The sequence below is a fragment of the Syzygium oleosum genome, unplaced genomic scaffold, assembly GCF_021117445.2.
Source record: "Syzygium oleosum isolate NSW1041296 unplaced genomic scaffold, Sole_v2.1 Sole_v2.13, whole genome shotgun sequence".
Taxonomy (NCBI): Eukaryota; Viridiplantae; Streptophyta; class Magnoliopsida; order Myrtales; family Myrtaceae; genus Syzygium; species Syzygium oleosum.
In genome coordinates, this window is record NW_026607497.1 from 4,686,669 (window position 1) to 4,710,701 (window position 24,033).

General features: G+C 42.3%; 4 protein-coding genes across 4 annotated transcripts; 2 read left to right on the forward strand and 2 right to left on the reverse strand.

Annotated features, from left to right (window-relative positions):
* The first annotated feature begins 4,901 nt into the window (after positions 1 to 4,901).
* Positions 4,902 to 7,452, forward strand: LOC115674979 (uncharacterized). The gene is made up of 2 exons (XM_030597522.2): positions 4,902 to 5,080; positions 6,984 to 7,452. Exon 2 carries the CDS (start codon positions 6,995 to 6,997, stop codon positions 7,199 to 7,201), a length of 207 nt encoding a protein of 68 aa, XP_030453382.1. The 5' UTR covers positions 4,902 to 5,080; positions 6,984 to 6,994; the 3' UTR covers positions 7,202 to 7,452.
* Positions 7,453 to 8,995: 1,543 nt separating this feature from the next.
* LOC115675139 (stigma-specific STIG1-like protein 4) lies at positions 8,996 to 9,493 on the forward strand. Its single transcript, XM_030597750.2, has one exon. The coding sequence runs from the start codon at positions 8,996 to 8,998 to the stop codon at positions 9,491 to 9,493; it is 498 nt and encodes a 165-aa protein (XP_030453610.2).
* Positions 9,494 to 9,868: 375 nt separating this feature from the next.
* Positions 9,869 to 13,137, reverse strand: LOC115674973 (adenylyltransferase and sulfurtransferase MOCS3). The gene is made up of 11 exons (XM_030597512.2): positions 12,740 to 13,137; positions 12,554 to 12,646; positions 12,373 to 12,428; positions 12,182 to 12,246; positions 12,000 to 12,074; positions 11,795 to 11,873; positions 11,369 to 11,407; positions 11,150 to 11,258; positions 10,835 to 10,953; positions 10,592 to 10,708; positions 9,869 to 10,403 (listed from the first exon to the last, which is right to left on the reverse strand). The coding sequence occupies exons 1-11, from the start codon at positions 13,002 to 13,004 to the stop codon at positions 10,026 to 10,028; spliced, it is 1,395 nt and encodes a 464-aa protein (XP_030453372.1). The 5' UTR covers positions 13,005 to 13,137; the 3' UTR covers positions 9,869 to 10,025.
* Positions 13,138 to 15,704: 2,567 nt separating this feature from the next.
* LOC115675138 (endoglucanase 11-like) lies at positions 15,705 to 18,403 on the reverse strand. The gene is made up of 5 exons (XM_056317335.1): positions 18,045 to 18,403; positions 17,693 to 17,905; positions 17,221 to 17,421; positions 16,705 to 16,959; positions 15,705 to 16,477 (listed from the first exon to the last, which is right to left on the reverse strand). The coding sequence occupies exons 1-5, from the start codon at positions 18,273 to 18,275 to the stop codon at positions 15,800 to 15,802; spliced, it is 1,578 nt and encodes a 525-aa protein (XP_056173310.1). The 5' UTR covers positions 18,276 to 18,403; the 3' UTR covers positions 15,705 to 15,799.
* Between the last annotated feature and the right edge of the window lie 5,630 nt (positions 18,404 to 24,033).

The window sequence follows — 24,033 nt, forward strand, 5'->3', positions numbered from 1 at the left end:
AAAAGAGCTCCCGCCCTTCGTGGGGGTGGCAAAGCTTGTTAATGGGAAGGGAAGCTATAAGCTCAGATGTTAAATGGCTGGTGGGGAATGGAGAGAGTATCAACATTAGAGAGGATAAATGGCTAGAACAGAGCGTGATCGGAGGTTCAGCCAGGTTCAGCAAACCGAGAAGACCCTCAAAGAGTCGTAGAACTGATTGACCAAGGGACCAAAACATGGAATGAAAACCAGTTACAAGGGCTGTTCCAAGAGGAGATTATGAGTGAAATTCTTGCCATTCGGCTTAAGCCAAACCCGAAAAGTGATAAACAGATCTGGACTGGAAATACATCAGGGGAGTACACGGTTAGACAAGGATATTCCAAACTACGTGCATCTACACCCAAACAAAATACAGAACAAGCTTCATCATCATACCAGCAGCCCCGCTCACTATGGTCCAACATATGGAAACTACACACAGAGCCAAAAATTCGGTTCTTCTTGTGGTGTGTGTGCCGAAATACTCTACCCACAGCGGAAAATCTATACAAAAGAAGGGCGATAACTAACCCGCTCTGTCCAATTTGCTAGAAATATCCAGAGACAATGGAGCATATCTTCATCCTATGCGACTGGACCAAGAAAATCTGGTCAGACCCGAGGCTACAGGTAGATGTATCTCCGAGAAATTTAACAAGAATGGATAAGTGGTTTGACGAAGCACTCACCGGCAGCACAGATCCGTCCCTTCAAGAATTTCTCGCGGGAATCCTGTGGTAGATCTGGAAGGCTAGGAACGCCCAGGTGTTCCAACAAAAAAGTCCAAACCTGGGAGCAATTGTAGATGAAGCTATCCATCTTAGCAGGAATTATCACGTCCAAAACTCACCTGAGTTGAGGAGCTGGTCCGAGAAGCCCATCACAGAACGGTGGTCGCCGCTAGCAACAGGACAGTGGAAATTCAACGTTGACGGGTCATGGATCGAAGGCAAAACAGAGGGGTTGGGGGGGGGGGTGGGGGGGGGGGGGTATGTAGGGATCACAGGGGATTGCCTTTAGCTGGGTTTGCAAAAGTGGCTACTGCTTCTTCTCCTCTGGAAATTGAAGGCATGGCAGTGAAGGAAGCCATGCTCTGTCTACGGGAAGCGGCTGAGTTGAAAAATGAACTAGCGGAGCATGTGAGCATTTTGTCAGATAATGAAGCCACCGTTAGAATTACTAATCAACCGTCTTTGAGCCCATGGGCTTTACGAAGTCTTTTTGAGGAATGTAATGCACTACTCGCCCAATCTCAAGGTGTCTCTTTAGGCCACTGTCCACGCGAAGCCAATCAAGTCGCAGACTGGATCGCCAAATCCCATCGAAAAGGGACACTTCCAATCAACTGGTTGTCTAGACCACCCCCATCTCTTTGGGATTTATTTTGTATTGACTTTTGTCAACTTCACTCATGTGGTCCGCCTTTAAATGAATGAAATGGTATGTGTTTAGACAAAAAAAAAACATGAAATAAACTTCTTAAAATCACTAAGAATTTATTATTTTGAATGAGCTATGCTCTAATAATTGAAATTCAGTTTTGTTTTAGACAAGGTGGATTTCCTTATTTAATGTGATGTTCTTGTGATATTTGTATATAGTCTTTTCCCATGATGGAGATAAGTGGTAACGATGGTCTATTTATTCTATTATGGAAAAACGGCACAGATAGTTTTTGAACTTTGACTCAATATGCAGTGTAGTTCATGAGTTTTTAATTTGTTCAATATAGTCTCTGAAGTTTAATCCAATGTGCAATATAGTCCATGAGCTTTTAATTTGTTCAATGTCGTCCTTGGATTTTTGGTACATGTTCAATGTAGTCCTTGAACTATATGAAAATGTTTAATATAATCCTTCTATTAATTCAAATTTAGAGATTATATTGAATATTTTCATATAGTTCAGGGATTGCATAGAACATGCACCAAAAGTCCGGGGACTATTGAACAAATTAAAAGTTCAGCGACCGTATTGAATATTAGGCTAAAGTTCAAGAATTAAATTAAACAAATTAAAAGTTTAGGGACCATATTGCATATTAAGCTAAAGTCTAGGGACTGTTTATATCATTATCCTTTCTATTTTTTTAAATTTTACTTGAATTGTGAGGAAATGATGAAAATTGTAGTTTGACAAACTAATAAGCTAAACGTCATTAACTTAGAGCTAACTGAATTTTTTTAAGTAATTTTAATTTCAAGTGAAAGTGGATTTTTTAATAGAAAATGCTTTCATTTTATTTCTCGATTGTATGGACTTTCTTGAATCATATAAGTTATCTATAACTAGATACTTGGCCTGCGCATTTGCTTTGACAATTGTGGTGGATATCTTGTTTTCGTTGCAGGTAATATCATCTTAAGATAAATTCCTGATAATTAGGCAAACTAAATATCGTTGTAATAAATGAATTCTAAATCAACGACGGAATAATCACAAAATAGAATTTATTCTAAATAGCAAAGGTAATTTTCTTATACAATGCTGTGAAATAACGCGAAAATTAATGGATCTTGCAATTCAATAACTTATCGAAAACATCAATGAGGAACAAGAAGCACATTAGAGATTTATTTGGGTCGATTCGAGTATCAATACTACTCTATAGGGAGAGCCAATTGCTAAGAAATTCATTATGAATCGGGGGTGCAGTTGTTTCATAAAAAATATGAATGAATGAAAAATATTTTTATTGTTAGCGAAAATGTTTAGACATAAAATATTGTTGATATTGAAAACATATTCCATTGACTAATTCAAGTGATATAAGCGATTATTTTTATAAATATGTTTTCTAAATCATTTATTTTCCGTAAAATAAGCGAAGCTCGGGGGAGTACAAATTTTACCATGGCTCCGTCGCTCGAGTACTACCCAGCCCCCAATCACCCCTAAAATAAACCCACAAATGTTATCTTACAATCTCTAATTGAGAATTGAAAACTTCGAGATAGAAAATCCTAATAGTTTTCTTGTTTGCTATGGTGCGTTCATCTCGTAGAGTTACATCTCACATATATGCATAATTGTTGCATCCAAAGTAAGAAACCGGGAAAGTTACCCAAGCTAGGAAATCTACTGGGATGGGGTTTAGTTTACGTACTCAAATTTGAGATATATTCTCAATACAAAATACGTTTTTTTTATACAATATTGATCTAATATAGATAAGTTAGCGTGGGCATATTTGGAAATAACTCGTTTTGGCAAATCTTTGCTTGGAGTTCTCATGGACCCAGACGAATGTGCAGTGAAGCCCACTTCTTGCTTCTCTGCGAGTGAATGTTCTTCTAATATTGTCATTCTCAGAAGGGGCTTTAATCATATTTGTGTGGACATTTATACTTTTTCACAATTTTTTCTATTGTTATATGGCTTAGTTGTGTGCTTGGAGAATTGAATTCCATCAAACTTGCTTAATAGAGGTGTTCTTGCATGCGCAATCCGTTTTTGCACGTAATTCCGTCACTTTCATAATTCATTATGTTGGTTTGGTATTTTTCTTTTCTTATCATGGCTTTATCCTTTTGTTTGTTTGTTCTATTGAACTAGTTTGCTTTGCGTTCATTTATCATAACTATTTAGTAACTTCTGTCTTGGTGCTTTAATGGCTACCCCTTCTATTATTCTTTTATTTGGATTTAGTATAAACACTTCGATTTTAGCCCTAAAACTAAAAGCCCTATCTCTCCCTTGCACTACATCTGCCTAGGGCCGTCAAATGGGTGGGTTGGGTCGGGTTTGGATCGGGTCGAATATGGTCCGACCCATATTAATCCATATAACCCGTTTTAACCTTTTTTCATGCAATGCAATTTTTATGACCCATATCCAACTCAATCCATACCCGACCTGACCCGTATTATCAAAACACGTTAATAATCTAGGAAAATTCATACCCACCCATTTAACTAATTTTAAGCTTTTCACATGGATAGGTTTTATGGATAAAAACTTCGCATCATATTAAGCAATAAAAAATTAGTAAATAAAATAAAAAATGCAAAACACCTATAAATCAAAACACGTTTTAATTTTTGGATAGTGCGATCAGACGTGAAAATTATAATTATGCGTAAAAACCGATAAAGAGAAACAAAGTCAAAAATGAAAAGTTACGATGACATATTCCTTTTCTTTCCCTTAAAAAAAAAAGGAAAAACCGAATAAACACGAAATGTTGTCGGAACGCCTCCCTCTCTCTCCTCCGTATGCCTCTTGCTCTCCCTCTCTCTCTCCTTCCATGTGAATCTCCATCTTCAATCTTCTTCAGCTACTCGCTCTCCTCTCTCTCTCTCTCTCTCTCTCTCTCTCTCTTCTTGTTCAAGGCAACAGTCAATGGCTCTCTCGGCGACGTCAGTACATTTCTAGATCCTGAAGCTTCTCTCTTCCTCGCTCGGGTTGGGAACTTCGGCAGCGGTCACTTCTACTCGCGGAAGCGTTGGAGCCCCACCGCGTCCTCGAGGAGGTTTCCACCGAGTCGAGCGGTCGTCGGCTCAGTCCGAGTCGACTTAGTCGTCGTCGTCCTCCTCGGATAGCGACATCGTTCGATTGGGGACGGAGTCTCTCGCGGCGGCGGCGGCGGCGGCGAGTGCAACCAAGAGACGATCGGAGGGGGAGGGACGGTAGAAGCGGAGAGGGGGCAGCGAGACTCAAGGGCGAGAGAGAGGCGAGGAGCGGGGGTGCTGCTGCTGCTTCGTCTGCAGAGGGGGAAAGAGAAAGAGAGTAGCTTGGGTTGAAAGTGGGTTTATTACTTAACCCACTAAAGCCCATATTTTTTTGGCCTTTCTCTTTCTTGAGAACCACCATTTTCATAAATATGAGTTAAAATATGAATTTGTGATCCATTTTGACAGCCCTACATCTGCCATCTCCTGGGTCGACTCAAAGCTTTTAGGGCTTTCTCTCTCGGCGCCGGCTCCTGCTTCGCTCAAAGCAAGAAGCCTCCAACAATTTGCCCTCCTGCGACGGACGACGGAACTCGGGTTCGAAGCGAACATCGGCAGCTGTGTTCAAGATTCGGCTCCGTCATTGCTTTTGCTCCAGAGATTGAGCGGTAAGTTCGTCGCTTCGTTCATTGCTGCTTCTTGTTCTTTGTATTGTCTCTTGTTATTTCCCGAGTGTTTGAGGAGGTTTTTGGGGCGAGGGGCTTGCGGATTGATTGATTTCTTATCGGCATGATTTTGTGTCCCGGGATTGATTCTTGGAATTATGGAACCATTAGGTTGTAGCTGCTGTTCTTAACTTATTGTTGCGTGCAAACCTTCGAGTGAAGTTTCCGGTTGTGCGCGTAAGGTGTTCGATGAAATGACGATGAGAAACCCATTTGACACCCATTTGATGGTAGGTGCATTTGCACTGAGTTGGAGTTTGATGCTACAAAAGAACCGGTCAAAATCTACTTGTTTAAATCTACTTTTAGCAGTATGACCAAAAAAAATAAATTGTTTTAACAGAATGAACAAAGTAGTTTGTTTGAGGAGCTTAAGTTGTCGAGACAAGGTGCTGCATTGCCCTCGGAAGATGGGTTTCGTGACTTTTTGCTGATTACCCTCGAGGTTTGTTCTGGGTTGTCATTTTTGAGTGATAAGTTAGCGTGGGCATATTTGGAAGTAACTCGTTTTGGCAAATCTATGCTTGGAGTTCTCATAGACGCGGATGAATGTGCAGTGAAGTCCACTTCTTGCTTCTCTGCGAGTGAATGTTCTTCTGATAGTCATTCTCAGAAGGGGCTTGAATCATATTTGTATGGACATTTATACTTTTTCACAATTTTTTCTATTGTTATATGGCTTAGTTGTGTGCTTGGAGAATTGAATTCCATCAAACTTGCTTAATAGAGGTGTTCTTGCATGTGCAGTCTGTTTTTGCACGTAATTCCGTCACTTTCATAATTCATCCTGTTCGTTTGGTATTTTTCTTTTCTCATCATGACTTTATCCTTGTGTTTGTTTGTTCTGTTGAACTAGTTTGCTTTGCGTTCATTTATCATAACTATTTGGTAACTTCTGTCCTGGTGCTTTAATGGCTACCCCTTCTATTATTCTTTTATTTGGATTAAGTATCTGCTTATGATACAAAGTTTGTTAACTTGACACAGCCACTTGAATTATAATAATTTCAGGTTTTAATTGTCATAGATTGGTAGATGTCTACTTCAATGAGTGAATCTAGTGGCACAAATAGAAGGAGGACGAGATCTACTGCGTGGGAACACTATAAAATGACTAAAAACGCAGACAAAGCTGAATGGTTATATTGTGGGGCTATTGTTGGTTGTTCTACCTCTCAAGGGACTAGCGCGATGCGTAATCATTTAGGTGTTGTATAGGTTGTGATTTTTGCCAGGCTTGAGAAGTGCATATTTTACAGGTCCTTTCTATGCAACGTGTATGCTCACCCGAAAGGTGTTTGAGGAACTGTCCGAGAGAGAGATACCAATGTTCGACTATCTAGGTCGGCGATTGAGTTGAGCGATATAGAAAGCATGGGTTTTGATATGCGGTTCGACATTGTCGAAAGTGGTCGAGAGTAAGATTGGCTTTTACGTTGTGAAAGTCGTCGGCTTGGGCATGAAGTGATGGTTCTATAATCTGGTGAAGGGTTGTTGGTTTGTTATTTTGTTTGTTATTAGAATGTGACTTATTTCAAAGGTTTAGGATACCCATCTATACTTTGCATGGATTATACAGTTTATAGTGTCATTTATGGTCTAAAGGCATATTTTAGACAGGTGTGGATTTTGTGAATGGATGAGAAATTAATATTAGAGTATTAGTTTCTTTATTTACTATACAAAACGGCGTGGTACATATGCGACGACGATTAAAGTCAAAATTCACTTGGCCCATCAGAAAAATTAATCGAGTTGAGTTATGGAGAATGGTGTCCCTCATGTGAATCATTTGGTTGTGTCTTGTGTCTACTTCTGCTTGTTATATATTCTTCTTGGGCTGCAGATAAGCGAAAAATGAAGAAAGGGATACACCCTCAGATGCAATGGATATCGTATGTGACCCAGAGTGGGAGATTGATGCATGTTATGATGACGAAGATACACAATACTGGCAAAGTTTACCATTTTCGAGCGAGACGTCAGATGGCTCAGAGCTTGGGGCAGATTGCAAAATTCAAACGCCGTTATGAGCAGCAGAATGCTGAGGACAATGAAAAGTAGTACCTTTGAAGGTGCAAATATAAAGTCAAAGTCGACCATTTGATTTCTGGGTTCGATCTTTTTTAGTGCAAACACTTCGATTCACGTGCTTCCCACCTTCCGTTTAATAAGTCCAGGAAGGAAACGTTTTCATCATTATACAGAGAATGAGATGGAAGATGAGAAGTGTATTTGTCAATAGATTGTTTGGTTTATCCTTGGTTTAATAGATTTTTGTTCTTCCTTAATGATGCATCAGGATTATTCATGCATGTTTCATTTGTCTGGCCCTCAAGTCTGTTCTTGTGAAAGCATTAAACTGGAGCTTGTCCTACAAAATGCTCGAATGCTCTTCAATTTGTTGTTGTGAATGATGAAACTATGCAACATCTCAATTAAAAATGTGTAAAAAGAGCCCAATTTAAGGTTTAAGTCTAGGATCATAGATCGTGCCAGTTAAGAAGGGTTTCAGCGAGACCTTTCTTTGATGACGGTCCAATTGAAATAAGCAATTTTCTGGACAATGTTTGAAGACTTGCTTTAGTGGCATCACTTCAAATCTTGGATTTTGATCGTATGCAGCCAAATAGGGGCCTGGAAAATTGCTCTGATCAACCTTATCCTCAGTCCTACAGGGGTGAAGAGTTCAGCACGGTTTTATGCATCAACTCGACTCAATTAGGCACAGTTCGATACTCCGTTTGAGCTTTAGATCAACCTTAGTTTCTCAAGCTTTATCTCGAAGTGACCAAGTTTTCAACCTTAGTTTCTCAAGCTTTATCTCGAAGCGACCAAGTTTTCAATACGCTTGAACTTTAACTCAACTCGATTAATTAGTAAAATATGATATAAACTCAAGCTCGAACCTTGAAACTCTACCATACGGTATAACTCGACAAGTATTTATAAATTCGATCAAAACATGTAGTAGTTCGATCACTCGATTAGGCATGTGTATTAGTCGAGTATTTTTCAGTCCAAACTCGACCTGATTAAATATTCGAGCTATCCAAACTCGAGGAGAATCGAAACCCAGATCGAGCGAGCACTTAAGCTTTGCCTAGACATGAGGGTTCTATCCAACGTCTGATATGAATGGTGGCTTTGTCATTTGTTGTGGGTGCATAAGTTAGAAGATTCTTAAGCATCCTATTTTGAGCTTGCACACAGTATCTGCTGCAATGGTCATTAATTTGCTGTAAGTGCTGACCAGCCTAGCTCTTAAACAAGTGCCTGTGGATAATCACTAAGATTAATAATCTTGATGTGGATAGTAAGAATTATTCCATATAATTATCGGTCTGTGGCTGTTTAGTTGTCCTAGTTAGCCTAAACCTTATCAGCTTGAAATTGAACCACATTTTCACGGGAACCTTCTGATTGTCCATGCTCATCTCGGATCATGACAATGACTTACCTTTTCTAATTTATGTGACAAGACATTGCAATGCAGTAGGAGCCTGCTAGTGCCGTTACAGCTTTAAATCAGGAACTTAAATAATAATGAAGCAAAAAAGGGCCCTTCAACAACAGCAAACAAAAAGTTAAACCCTCATCACGAATTAAGCAATACACCCCCCTCGCCAGGGTCACCACCTAAAACATGAAACCTCATGGCTCAACCAGGTAAGAAAAACATGAATTCAATCTTCTCCCACAATATCAAATTAAGCAACGGACCCACCTTCTGACCTTTATATAAACACAGCACCAAGCTCGCCAATCATCCTAGCACATCATCTCACAACGATGCGGCTACACAATGCGCGAATCCTGTTCTTGTGGCTACTCTTGTTATATGCATGTTCCGTGACAATGGAAGCTAAGCCGACAACTTCAAGGATTGGGAAAAATGAGACCAATGCCTCATTGTCTCCTTGGCTAAAGACTGTGTTGAAGAACAAGGACAAGGACAAGGATCCGAGGGACAAGGATCCGAGGGCCGTCCGGTGCAGGGGCAGGCCATGGATATGCAACCAGGGGTCTCCGCCATTCCGCATGCAGTGCTGCAAGAACCGGTGCGTTGACATCACATCGCACGTCAACCACTGTGGGGCGTGCCTCATCAGGTGCCCTTTCACTTGGCAGTGCTGCTCCGGCCTCTGCAGGAACATAAACATCAATCCGATTCACTGCGGTCGGTGCTTCAACCGCTGTCCCTTTGGGGTCCCATGCCTCTTCGGGTTGTGTGGGTATGCCTGGCCTCTGCTGCCGCGCCGCCCAGACCCTTTCAAACCTAGGCCTCCCAAGCCTTACCCGCCCCACCCCTGGCCTCGCCCGCCAAAGGGCTATGAGCCGCCTGCGGTCGCTTGAAGGCTGAATGTCCATTAATTTGTGTGTGCTTTGATTCCCGTAGTATTGAATTTCATATCTGGATGTTATTTATTGTTATAATTTCCTGTCTATATCGATGTTTCTCATGCTATGTATGGGTCATAGCCCTATACAGTATACAGTATGCCTGTGACCCTCCCACCCTCCTAAGAATAAGCTCAGTTTATTCAGATCTTTCCCATTATCATTTCATACATTATACAGTATGCCTGAGACCAAACACCATGGTGAAACAGAACATCAAGGGAAAAATGAAAAATGAGAGAGAGAGAGAGAGAGAGAGAGAGAGAGAGAGAGAGAGAGAGAGAGAGAGAGAGAGAGAGAGAGAGAGAGAGAGAGAGAGAGAGAGAGAAGGATCACTGAAGTGCCAAGCAACATAAACATCTTCTTTATCTGAGAAGCTGTGTATCCGTTACAAAAAGTGGAGGAAATTACGGATTACAGCATAATGGAACTAATTGAGCACAAAGCTATCACCCACACACGCGTTTACTGCAACCATCGATAATTACTAATAAGTAGGGAAGCTGGGATCCACATCCCGAGCCCAGGACTCCAGTCCCCCAATGATATCCTTGGCAGAAGTAAAGCCTATCTTCTGGAGGTAGTTGACAGCCCTCTGTGAATCATTACCTCTTCGGCAAATCACGTAAAGGCTTGCATCCCTCTGGCCCTCTGCTTCCTTTAAAGCTGATGAGATTTCAGCTACTCTTTTCTCTAAGGTCGAGAGCGGAATGTTCAAGGAATTGGGAAGAGATACAATCCTGAAGTGGTGCTCAGGGCGGACATCGACCAGTATATGCGCTTCGCCATTTTTAAGTCTCTCACCGTAGTCCTTACTGCTTATCCTGGAGTCTACCGATAGCAAATTTAACTTCGGAGGGGCAGACTGCATCCAATAGAAGATCATTGGGACAGAGAATTTCTTCAATTAAGCATAAAAAATCAGAAGAACACATATTACCGCAGACAATGGGGACCTTATAAAACATGTCAACGTAATAGAAGTACAAGAAGAAATACACCCTTGATAGGATCATGCCAAGGGGAGAAGAAGAGCAGAAGAACACATATTACCGCAGACAATGGGGACTGGGTGAACTTCTCATAGTCAAATTCTTGAAATTGTTGTTGTGTAAATGTTGCATTCTCTCCACACACTTCACAGTGCAAAGACTTGCCTCTTATCTTGACCTATACATACAAAAGAGAAACAGGAAATAGGTTGGAAGCTCTTAGAGTATTTCACAAACAACTCAGTAGAAGAATGATCTGTTTCAAAAAAAATCTGAGTTCATAACATAATGTGATGATGCATACAATTCGTATCCGTCCAGATAAAGCATCAAACAAAAGCATCCTTCCCACTAGTGGTTCACCAACTGCACTTGCAATCTTTATTGCCTCGAGTGCCTGAAGACAGCCAATGATACCCGGTACTGAAAAATTCACAATAAGGAATCACTCTCAAGGTCTTGACTAATAACATTGGAAAATAATGCTGTTTCCCTATAGTTCCTATCTCCATTAATGACCACTAATAGGAGAATGCGGAAAATACAATCTCCACTCAAGAGCATACATTGCAAGAATGAACAGGAAATTCCACAAGCCATCCTAATTGAGGCCACTTACCTACTCCTAGAACTCCGCTGTCAGAACATCGCTGGCATGCTGTTGTCGGTGGTGGAGTAGGAAACAAGCATCGGTAGCATGGACCTCCATTGCAGTTATAAACTGTGAGCTGTAAACAGGTAATTTACGTTTCTGTTAATCTCACAAGTATTTCTGGTCCTTCTGAGGAAAAAAAAAATGCAATTCATAATTTTGTATTGAAGTAGCTGCTAAGCTTACCTGCCCCTCCAATCCTAGTGCAGCACCTGATACAAGAGGCTGCGCTTTCAAAAGAAGCAACTCATCACAATTACAGCTAGAATGCTAGGCACATAAAAGATTAACTTGCTTCTCTATGCTCAATCAACATGTCCAATCAATAAACCCAGAAGAAGTACGAAGCTCTTATTGTGATACCTCAGCTCAATTATCAAGAAGCATCAACATTTAATAAGGAAAGAATTAATTGTTACATTTACATTTCTTAGGTGCACACTATCATAGGAAGGTTTATTCTAGTAGATGACGTGCATCAAGCTATAAGCCTCGCTGCTAGGGACATCTCAATTTTCACGGAAGGAGTCAGCCAACCAATAGAAGTCAACTGGTGACTTGGTGTCTTTGCCAAGTAAAAGCAATCACAGACCTGACAAAAAACCACTATACCTTCCCCAACACCACACAGCAATCGCTGATCATGTACCGGCTTGGAGCATTATCCGTTGCATCTACCACAATGTCATACCTAGCAAGCACAACAGACATGAAAATCAAGATACTTCAATCACCGAGAAGTGAGAAGGAAAAAAAACCCAAACGTGGAACATGAAAAGAAAATGTCCAAAATAGCGTATTATCACTTCCAGCATACTTGCTCAAGATTTCCAAGGCATTGGAAGTACGTAAAGCCTCTCTGTGTTCAACGATCTGGACAGTTGAGTTGATGCTGAAATCATATCAATATCTTATCAGAATACAACAAAATTCCAATTAAAATACAGCATATGAAATTTCGGAAAAAAAGGACAGAAAAGAGTCGTCGGTGTCACGTACGCACGACAAGCAGCAGCAGCAGACTCGACCTTTGACCGGCCTACATATGCTTCGGTGTGGATAATCTAAAGTACAATGTAACAAAAGGAAGCAGGTCATGTCGCGAACTCACGACAGCGAAAAACAGCCAAGAAAGACAAATGCGCAAACTGCGATCGTGACTGTGCTCGAGAGCAAGTTCCAGCATGTACCTGCCTGTGCATATTATTAAGCTCTACCACATCGTTGTCGACAATACCCAACCGACCTGGGTTTAGCCACCAAACATACTGAGCTCAGCAGATGACAAAACTCCAGAGCCACGGTTACAAGCGAGCTACGAAATCAATCATCAATCGAAAAATGTTACAACTAGTCAGTGAGCAGACATACCGACTCCACAAGCCGCGAGATATAACAGAGCCGGCGATCCCAATCCTCCGGCTCCAACCACTAGAATCGACGACTTCAAGAGATTCGACTGCGCTGCGCAAATCAAGCGAAGAACGACGTAATTAGAACAAACTCGCGGCAAATCAAAAGCCCGCCCATCGATTGCGATTCGAGGTAGAATCGAACCTCGAACTCCAAAAGAAGGGAGCAAGAGCTGACGGCTGTATCGGTGGATCATCTCCGGCGAGAGCCCGTGCCCGAGCCCCGGATCGTCGACGGTCGCCGCCGGCGGGCCCGAGCCGTTGCTCGAGACGGCGCCGCTCCGGCGGCAGCTCGAGCCCTTGAGCTGAGCCTCGAGAGCTGAGATCTTGGCCTCTATGTCGCTCTTCGCCGCCTTCAGGGCATCGATTTCGCCGAGGATTCGAGCTGCGTCGGCGCCGCCGGAATCCATCTCGCTCTCTCTCCTCGAGACGGCTGAGCGCGAGAAGCGATGGAGATACGAGAGCGAGAGACTGAGACGGAGAGGGAGAGGGAGACGGGGGAGGGCTTCGAAGGTGGCAAAAGCCCTAAGCTTTTGGATGTTGAAGAAAGAGGCGACGCCGGGGAAAGAGACGAGTGAAGGGTTTTGACTTTTGAAACCGTTGACTCTTGTACACTGTGATTAACAAATGATGCTGTGCCGGTGCGCCACGTCAGCTGACTAGGTCCGAGAAAATATAAAGTAGCCTCGCCCTGCCACGTCGGCTTGGTCTCGACCCACTTAGTTGTCAACACGTGGCGCCACGTCAGGGAGTGAGCCCCACTAGATTCGAGCACTCACTTTCTCTCTCAATCGCGAAGTTGCTCTGAAAGAGATAACAGAGCAAGAGAAACTTAAGTTTAAGCAACTCTTTATACGAAAAATCAGAACTGCACCAAAAATCGAAAAAAAGAGGCTGTTTATACTCTCCCTTTGCATTCAAGGAGCATCTCGAAAATCATGAATACGCTCGTCACAAAAGGCACTTAATTTTGCATCCCGATCGATCTTTAATGACTTGTCACGTGACAAATATAGAGACGGGCACGCACGGCATATTTGATGACGGGGAATTTGGTCCATTTTTTTTTTTGGAGCCATGTGGATATTTGTGTCCTGCTGCTGGTAATAGTTGATGACATTATTTCAGATTCGACCGATTAAATGTTTGCAATTGCACCGTTGATTGAAAAAGAAAAAATCAAGCAATTTTCGTACCTCTAAAATCCCCTTGGTTGGGCCTATTCGAAAGATCACAATCCAATATGGGCCCGGGCTCGGCCCAGACTCTTCGGCCCAGTGATTTCGAGCCCAAAAGGCCCGCCCCCCTCCCCCTCTCTCTCGCCCTCAAATCAGAAACCCATCGCCCCTGCGGCCGGACACGCGCTGGGCCGGCGCGTGGACGTCCGAGAAATGGAACAAGTCAACGCTCTAAATTGTTATGACAAAATCCATTTGTTTAAAAAAAAAAGAAAAGAAAATCGGTACGACCAAATCCAATTTTCTTTGGTTTGAAAAATGGAGACTTTAGAAAAAATAATCCTAGGATAACCGACGAATCTGTTGGGACAGGAGGCTTGTTTAGTATAATTTTCTCGCGAATATACGTAGACGTAGACGGAGACGGAGAAAGTAGTGCTATAACTTTAAACATTAATGGTCAATGAGTACGGCATTTCTATAATTCTATTGATATTGGAACGGTCTGCATGACTCTTAAAAAGTCCTCATCATTATTGATTCTAATGTGCCGCAATATCGAAACGTGTATTATTACAAGCAAATAAAAGGGTTTATATCATGAAAAAATACCAAACGGGTACATCTGTGACAAATTTACCTAAAACTAATTTTTTGACCACCAAAAACCCCAAACTGATACGTTTGTGACAAATTCATCCCATGTTAAATTAAATTAATACCACGACAAATCACAAATTGGAACACATATAAACCCCAAATTGGTATACCCGTCAAATGTCACGTGTCGTCCAACTCAGAAATTTGACGGAAAAATTTAAAGAAAACTAACGAAGGGTAAAATTATCAAAGGTATACCAGTTTAGAATTTTTGGTGAGAGTAAATTTATTACAAGTATAATAGTTTAGAATTTTTCGTGATATTAATGAAAAAAAAGAAGAAGATATTTTAGGTGGTCTTCCGACTCGAAAACCCCAATTTCCGTTGGCCACAAAGAGGGCGTGGGCGATGATTTTGCAGTTTGGGATTAATGTTTAAAGAGGGCGTGGGCGATGATGAGGTAAGGATTTTAGGGGAGAAGTGGTGGGAGAAAGGTGCATGAACATCTGCGGAGTTCGACGCGTTTGATGTTTCCCTTCTTCCTAGGATGTTTGTTCGTTCATCATTCGGGATGCATGTTACCCAAAAAGGGGACAACAACGATCACATAAGGTGGACGTAATCGTATTCTTTGATAGTGAGCGGTTTCAGACTCCTTATGGATTCCGTATGAAACTTGAAACCTGCCCGTCGAAATAGGTTTCTCATTTTTTGGAATCTGGAACTCACTCTGCATATCCTGAAATCTGGAACATACTCTATCACAAGTTCCGGAGTCTACCCAAGTTCCATCTATATTGATAATTAGACGATTGCATTGCATCATCACATTTAACGACCACTATTTGCTGCTACAATCCACTGACTACAACTTATATTTAGATACACAGAGAATATAAAAAATTAACAAAGTAGAAACCTCAGTCATTGATATCGTCGGAAATAGAAGCTTAGACCAGTACACTCATCATCGAACGCCGTGAAATACCATAGGATTGCGCGGAGATATAAAACAAGAAAACCACACAAACTTGTTTCAGGTTTCAGGTTCCAGGTTTTAGGTTCTAGACACCCGTCAGAACCGATTCTCTAATTTTTTAAATCTAAAATCTATTATACATACTTTAGAACTTGACATCGGACCGATTCCCACCGATCCCTAAAACCATGCTCATCCCTAGCATCTATAGATAGCCGAAGGCCAAAAAACACCCCAAAATGATGAGTGGAATGCACAAGGGGAAGTGTCGGACTGTGCTCTAGTCAAGCCTCTTTTTCGTTTTCTTTTTTCAAAATTTCGAATCATTAGGAAATGAGGCAACATATAAAAGTAACAAATTAATTTTCTTTTTATTTCTATACTTTGGAATATTATCTTTGTATAAATGAGCATGTACACAGCACGACGCACTAAAAGCTATATTTTTCAGATTGAGGCACGCGATGACAGGTCAAAGGAGTTAACACCCTCATCAGTATCGCCCAAATCTAAGCTACTCAGTCTAGCCAATGCACCAACCAATGTCGCTGTGTTGTATGTGCACGCTTCCGTCTGCATAAAATTCTTCCTCTCGTCCCTGAACCGGTCCATGTTGTCGGGCCCGCCCACGAGCGCCCCAACCACCACGTTCGGGTTCGGGACGCGGCGTCCGAACCAGTTGTCGTACCCCTGCGTGCACCCGATGAACCCCTTGTTCCTCCTGTAGGATTCGATGGAGGCGCCCCGGTGGTGTACCCTCAGAGGGTAGCTATCGCCGTAGCCCACCAAGTAGCTCGTGCCGCGCGGGTTGTCCCCCAGGATGTAGTCGACCTGGGACTTCGCCAGGCGGAGGAGCTCCTGCGGGTCCACCTGCTCCCCGTCGCAGCTGAGCGTCTGGTCGACCGCCCGGAGGTGGTCGGAGTAGACCGACAGCAGGAAGGCCGCGCTCGCTACGTACTGCATGTTGTTCCACTTGCGGACGAACAGTAAGCCGCCGGGGGTGCGGTGCACGTTGGTCGCGTTGTTCTTGTTGAGGCAAGCGCACAAGTAGTGCTCGGCCTTGGCACGATACTGTTCCAGGATCTGTCTGTGCGGCTCGTGTTTTGCTCCATCATCCATCAGCAACTGCCACCCAAAACACGATGTGAAACTTCGATCAATCAAGAGTTAATGCAACGTGAAGAGGAGCAGGTGGCGAAGAAATTAATGTATAATTTGGCCCGACATCTCCTCGTTCGCACTCTCAGACCTTTCACGCAAAGACAAGAGCATAATTGAATTGGAACTAAGATCTCGTACGTTCATTACGTGCTCCCTATTAAAGAGGAGAGAGAGGGAGAGGGGGGGCATACCATGGAGGCCAGGGTTTGGACGCCAGCGAACTTGACGTCCCAGCTGAACTCGGCGATGGCCCAGGTGATCCCACCGAGCGACGCCGCGTTGTCCAGCACGTACTCCAGGTAGTCGGCGCTGTCGGTGGCCTTGTAGAGCCACAGTGCAGCCCACAGCAGCTCGTCGTTGTACCCGCTCACCGACGGGTAGTACCCCTTCGCCGCCGCCACGCTCGCGTCGTACTTCCCTCTCCTCTTGTCTCCGAACTCGAACAGCTGCGCAGCCCACCAGCAATAAAACAAATTCAGCTTCATTAAAGAAAGGCTCGAGAGAACGGTGTCGTTCTAGCTGTAATGCAATGGTTCACCTAAACGCAAACCGTTTTTGGTTCAATGTGGTGTACCAAGTACCAACTAGGAATATCACTTAACATATGTCGCTATAACGGTCTCAATGTAACTTGACAAAAGCCAAAAAGAAAGACACACACACACACACATATATACATATATATATATATATATATATATATGTACCTGCTGGGCGTGGTGCAATAGCAGGCGGGAGTAATGTGGGTTCGTCTCCCTAAACACGATGGAGGCCGCCGCCATTGCCGCCGCCGTCTCGCCGGCGATGTCCGACCCCGGGTTGTTCTCGTCCACCTTGTGCGCCTGCCGGGACGTCGTCATGTCCTCCGGCCGCTGCCAGCAGTAGTGGTCCGTGTCCCCGTCACCCACCTTGATAATTGAAAAAGCCGGTCATTAACTAATCCCCTTAAACCCAATTAACCAAAGGACGACCGAGTGTGTTTGGAAACCCACTTTAACACGTTTGCAAAATCTGACATTGAATGGACCAAATCTACCTAAAATCGGCTAATCATACTTACGCAGTTGCCGATTTTTCTTTTTCGGCTATTTACAGAATTTCACGATTGTGATCGACTCGAAAAAAAAGAAGAGAGAAGAAAATTATGAAAACAAATGGGGGAGACAAAATATATGATACCTGAGCCCAGAGGACGTTGGGGTGGGTGTGAGCTTTGATGAAGTAATCGGTGCCCCATTTGATGGCCTCGAGCGCGTGCGCCAGCTCGCCGGCGCCGGCGATCTGTTCGCCGTACTCGATCACCCCCCACGACAGCATTGTGATGGTGAACGCCATTGGGAGGCCGAACTTGACGTTGTCGCCGGCGTCGTAGTATCCTCCGACCAGGTCCACCTTCGCATTCCAGCAGAACGCAGAATTCGTCAAGCAATATTCATTTTAATGCACGACCCATATGGAAAGGATAACAGAAAGGGGAAGAAAAGATCGAAAAGAAGATCCGATGGCACAGTCGGATTGAATCAGGACGCACCCCTTGCTCGAGGCCATCGGTGAGGCCGGAGTGGCCGCGCCAGGCGACGCGCTGGTTGTGCGGCAGACGCCCGGAGCGCTGCGACTCGAAGTAGAGGAGGCTCTTCGCGAGCGCTTCGCCGTAGTCCGGAGGCCAGGACTGAGAACGAGAGACGGTCGCGAGCGCGAAGAGGAGGAGGAGGGGAAGGGCGGGGCGACGCCGCCGTAGAAACGCGAGCATGGCGGCGTTCATGCAGGGATGGCGTCTCTCCCTCCCTCTCTCTTCTCTGTCTCTCTCTCTCTCTTGGCGGGTATGTATGCGGAGTTTATAATATGCGAGCCTTTTGGTAACTTGGCAACTTGCCTTGATATGATTAGCAAAAAAAGCTAAAAACAATTTTGGGTTCAAACCTTAAACGAGCTCAACCTCAAGCATATGTCCTTAAAAGGAACTCATGCGATGACAAAAACAGTAACTTACTAGGATCTGGTTACCAATCTGTTTCATGGGAAAAGCATTAATTATGTTTCCCCCCGGTGTAACAACAGCGATGCTCCCGCTAAGAGTCCCCCGAGAACAACCGCTGAAATGGAAGAAGTCGCCTCGCGCGTATATGTTATATCGGGGCAGGTGTCGGTCCATCTAATCAAGTGCCTTCGTCTGCTACGATTTCTATACGGATACCGAAGACGGGACGCATCTTGATCGAGTGACGGTGGGTGAAATGTTACCCGAAGCTCTAATTTTTTGGAGACCCCCGAGGCTACATGTAGGTGACTCTTCGTGGGGGGGAGGTTGATTTGACAGGGCAAAGACGAAGACCCATTTTCATGGAATTTTCAATTCGAACGGGGGTGGGGGAAGATTGAATGACTCTCGACTTCCCACCACCGCTTTTACGTGTTCAACCTGACACGTTCCCTTTCGTCTGGTGCAACGCAGTTGGTTTTTTTATTTTTGTTTTATTTTTGGGGGTAAAAAAAGGGAGTTGGATTAAGTCGCGCAGGTATGGTTAAAGCGTGGTCCGATGAGGAGAAATTTCAGACACTGTGCTGGGGGAAAACCTTTTGGCTCCGAGCGCGTGAGACGCAAGCAGCGCTTCTGAAAGAGATGGGAGAACGAACTCTGGGGTTGACGGTGGAAGGAGTTTGGGAAAGTAAATTAAGTATATGATTATTCATGTATTATATGATTTCTCGTGTGAGGGGGAAATTACCTAAAAGAGTCCCGAATCTATTGTACTTTTACCAATTCAGTCTTAAACCTTTTAATTGTGCCAATCGAGCCATAAATCTTTTCACGTTTTGCCAATTGAGTTCATCCGGTCGATTTTGACCGGAAATTGCTGACATGGACGCAGGCTGTCCTACGTGGCTCGGCCAACAGCAACGTGGACATTATTAATAATATTTTAATAATTTTTTGATTTTTCCTTTCTTTCTTTTGTTCTCTTTTGCTTCTTTACCTGTTCTTTTTTTTTTCCCCTTTTTCCTTCGTCGGCCTCAGGCAAGGGGCAAAAGGCAACCCTTGCTTGAGGCTGGTAGCCGACCATCGACAAGGCCCGACGGAAGGAAAAAGGGAAAAAAGAAAAAAAGAAAAAAAAGATAAAATAAATAAATAAGAGAAAAGAAAAAAAAGAGTAAAAAAATTAATAAAATTTTGAAAAAAATTTAAAGTATTATTAAAAATTGTTTATGTCAAGGCTGGCCATCCCCGGCCATGCCACGCAGGATGGCTGGCGTCCACGTCAGCTATTTCAATCCAAGATTGATCGGATGGACTTAATTAGCAAAACGTGAAAAATGTTTATAACTCAATTGTCACAATTAAAAGGTTTAGAACTGAATTGGTAAAAGTGCAATAAATTTAAAATTTTTTGGACGATTTTCCCCTCGTGTAGTCTAATGAACTCAGGAGGAAAAGAAATGATATTTTTTAAGTAATATAACAAGATGGTTACAAGTTTTCGGGAGGCGTGCGCCAATTAAACCTCAAAATGATTCTAAATCTCATAGGAATTTCCTAATAGGTGCCTCAAACCCGTCTCGCAATTCGAAACCCGATTGGAAATTGGTGTTTGATCCCGATTTAACCCCCATCAGCCTCCATCCCTAGAACAAACATATAAGGTAAGCAACTTTTAAGTATAGGAGTCCTCCTCCAAACTCATTACCTAGATACGTTGAGCATGATTTACATGGAACTTGATTTGTTACCGAGTGAAAGGTTCATTTTTGTCATATCTCTGCTAGGAAAGTCTGCTGGATGCAAAAAAGAGGAAAAGATGCAGTTGTTATTTACCGCACAATTGCAAATTTCACTTATAGACTATACTGTCGGTCAAGGATCTTTAGATCAGTTCGGATGATACCGTATATAAAATCGATGTAATCTGCATATTTGGCTAATAGACTTCAAACGAAACATGTTTGTTCACGCGCTAATGATGCCGTTTCCAAGAAAAAGTCATGTGGGTACATGAACTTATGATCAATCTATACACGCATGAGTGAGTTTTCTCTTCACCAACTCCAAATGCCAAATGATAATGTAGAGTTTGGTCACTCGAGTCAATCTCCAGACAATATAATCTTAAGGTGAGTTCAAGCTTCATCGTCTTCACCAGTGAGAGTGGACTTGTGGAGCAATAGCAGGTCGACCCTTTTCATATGCGTTCCGAAATATGATGATTAGGTACCTAAAAATGTCAGTAGCATGTCTTTGTCCATTGATAAGGTCGTCGTGGTTCAGTATGTGGGTATTGAGGTTCAGATCCAGCTCATTATCATAAGCTTAACTACTCGTATTAAGTGGAAACCACCGACTTTGGGGTTTAAATTAATAAGTTTTTGAGAGAAGATTAGCGTTTATTTTGCTTTCTAGAAACAGTAGGTAATTGAGGGAACAAGTATAGTACATGGAAAATGATGTGTTCAGTGAGATTGCATCATCTCTTCCCACCAAAGACATAAAGAACGACTTCTCCAATGAAGAGAGAAAAGAGCGAATACTGTCTCAAGTGTAGCCTTCCTCAGCCTGGCCCTTTGCGTGCAAATCTTACAGTTGGGGCTGTGCTTACTGAGACTAATGCTAAGTTTGTCCTACCGTGACTCGAGAATCCTGTACGTGTATATTCATACGTATCTACATGGTTCATAAACTAGAGACAGTATGTATTGTTATGGTTTTATGTGTCTATGCTAGTGCAGACGAGGGTTTAAATTGCGATTATGGGGTTCTTTCCAGGGGGAAAAAGATGGATTACATTCCATTCAACCAGAACTGGCATATATATAAACGAGCAAAAAGGCCCAAAGTTTAGGCGTGTAGCTTGCAGCAGAGGAAACATTAGCTGCTCCAAGTTTTGCAACTCCCTAGCGTCTATGGTGGCTTGGGCTTCGACGACCAATAAGGTGGCGAATAATGACCATAGAGTGTCGACCCAAAAAAAAGATGACCGTAGAGTGTAAGCCAGGGGTTTCCGCAACAAGATCCATGTCCCGGGGACCCGAATCATCTCTAGAGATGACAAAGATCAAGAGCCAGCATGTGCTATGGCGATCAGACGGAGAAAATGAGGTAAATAGGCTCTCGAAGGAGGCGACAATCAAGGCGAATCCAAGCCCATACGCAGCCAAATCGATCGACACCCTTATTTGCCTCTCCGATATAGTTAATTTTCAAAGATTAACTTTACGCTGCATCCAAGCTCTACACAGCCACACCAAAGATCATTTTCCATCTACAACGCAAGAATGATCACGATAGCATCATCACCCATAGTAGATTATAACGAATCCTTTCTTTGCACTCTGATCTCATTTGTTTGGTTTGATCCTTAGGAATGTGAGTTTTAGCTGTACGGATCCAAGTTTCGTGGATTAGCAATCGCCTAGAACTCACCTCAGAGGCCTAAAACTATTCAGCCCGGTGACATTGATACATGACCTACTACTTTTTGGGCTCGACTAAAAGTAAAACCATGAGCTGTATAAGGTCTCTTCAACAGATCTCTGCAATAGAACCTAGTATCCGACAAAGAAATTTGGGTAGAAACGTCCTCAATTCTATGTGTCATCAAATTAACTTACAAGGGATGTATATTGGTTGGTCGCATCAATGTGCGAAGTTATATTCGTAATCGAAGGTGAGTACAATTCGTCAATTTCGGTCTGGTAAGTTTCTGCTGAACCTTGGTCCTCAAAAATAATTAATTTCAGTACCATCTTTAACTATGCTCTTTCTTTATGAGTGAAAATCAATTACCAAGGGTTTTCTTTTCATGCCTTCTTTCTCCAATAGAGGCCTCTCGCTGAGCTTGGTCCATCCACATGTTGGGCCTTCCAGCCAGCCTTGCTCTGTATTTTCTCTTTAACGGTGGAATCGTATTTCTTTTCTTTCTTTTTTTCCTTTTTAATTTGGACCGTCTCTTATTTTATATGGTATCTTAACATAGAAGTAACGTTCGAAATGTTTCTTGTAAATTTCGTTTTAGCTCATACATTTGATGTGCTTGTTCAATCCAATGAAGTGATTCCGATCACCTTACCTTAACCTTTTAGGTTGGATGTTTATTTAATGATTTTTGCACACAAAAACCTAGGATAATCAAGAGAACCAAATGATTGACTCCCACATTATTAAAATTTCTCAGTAAATGCACTTTGACTTTTGTAAAATCCAAAATACCTTATACTTTTATAACATGCAAAATATTGACACGTGGATTTACATATAATTTGTCTATATTTTGTAAAGTTAGAACACTATTTTAACTGTTGACGTATTCTTTACTTTCACAATCGAATTTTAAACAGATAAGCCTTTTATTTTCCAATGGAATACATTTTATTTTGCGCAATTATACAGGATCTCCTGAATTTAATAGGGATATGTGAAGATAGTTAGCTTACTTTACATATTTCACTCATCCAGCGAGATCGATGATGCTTTTATGAAATGGATTTGGATCTGAGATAAGCTCATATCAAGTCAATTTAATAGGCATTTTGCACGTTCTAATGTCACCTTTTCAGTCCGTTCTAATTTGTGTAAAGTAAACCCATTACAAATTTACACGATTTGAAAAGTGAAAAGAGCGGAATTAAGATTATGTAATTCAATGTGTTGCCAAGTAGCTCTCCTGGATGATCCAAAAAACAAAAATAGAAATAGTGTGCCTTGCCTATAAGGACTATGCAAAGCCCTTGGATCTTTAATTTGTCTAATCGAGTCATTAAATTTATATGGCTTTTCTAATTATATCTCTCCACCTCTAAATTTGGTTAACTGGAGCCCATGCTTTCAACGAAGTGGGCGAGAGAATATTGAAATATTGTAACGCTCTGGTTTTTTTCTCTAGTATTAAGCGTGGAAATATTTCATTGGGGAAGCAAAAAATGAACGCCTGAAAAGATTTGAACTTAAGAGTTCCTGCTCTGGTATCATGTTAGGTTTCGTGGGATCACTGCCAACTATTCTAAAAATTTAAACTGTTAAACAAATACGTAATTTAATAATTAAATATTCTAACAGTAATAAAGATTTCCTAGTAATTCTATAAGGAATTATCGATTAAAAACCTCTTTAAGTCTCTTTATTGGCAAATGAGATTTGACTTGCGAAACGGAGCTCTATCATCAGGCAAGTAATTTGTCGTGAGGCATTGACAAAGCGTATTCTTGTCATGCTCATTTACAGTTACCACTATAAAAAAAAAAAAGCGCAATTAAAGAATTTTTAGGACAGTCCAATTCGTCAATCGTCAAATGGACAAGTTGTTAGCTCCGTGACCATGCGGTGATGTACACGTGGCAATGCACAGCCCGCGCGGGACGTTTCAAGAAGATTTTTTCCGTGGAAATATTTCTGTGGTGCTAAGGATTTTCCACACCCAAGTGACCCCACCATGGAAATTCTATGTCTCAATAATGTCATCTTAAGAAGACCTTGGCTTCGACCTTCTAGAGAAGACCCGTGTTGATCACTTGACGCTACAGAAGGGCTTTAT

What these genes read in the sequence shown, in the direction of transcription:
- LOC115674979 (XM_030597522.2), top strand. Translation starts at nt 6,995, where the DNA reads ATGAAGAAAGGGATACACCCTCAGATGCAATGGATATCGTATGTGACC.
- LOC115675139 (XM_030597750.2), top strand. Translation starts at nt 8,996, where the DNA reads ATGGAAGCTAAGCCGACAACTTCAAGGATTGGGAAAAATGAGACCAAT.
- LOC115674973 (XM_030597512.2), bottom strand. Translation starts at nt 13,004, where the DNA reads ATGGATTCCGGCGGCGCCGACGCAGCTCGAATCCTCGGCGAAATCGAT. An exon ending in TTAATAATATGCACAGGCAG is followed by an intron (nt 12,247 to 12,372) that starts GTACATGCTGGA and finishes ATTGTACTTTAG; the next exon opens with ATTATCCACACCGAAGCATA. An exon ending in GCTGCTGCTGCTTGTCGTGC is followed by an intron (nt 12,075 to 12,181) that starts GTACGTGACACC and finishes ATATGATTTCAG; the next exon opens with CATCAACTCAACTGTCCAGA.
- LOC115675138 (XM_056317335.1), bottom strand. Translation starts at nt 18,275, where the DNA reads ATGAACGCCGCCATGCTCGCGTTTCTACGGCGGCGTCGCCCCGCCCTT. An exon ending in CCGATGGCCTCGAGCAAGGG is followed by an intron (nt 17,906 to 18,044) that starts GTGCGTCCTGAT and finishes TGGAATGCGAAG; the next exon opens with GTGGACCTGGTCGGAGGATA. An exon ending in TATTGCACCACGCCCAGCAG is followed by an intron (nt 16,960 to 17,220) that starts GTACATATATAT and finishes TGGGCTGCGCAG; the next exon opens with CTGTTCGAGTTCGGAGACAA.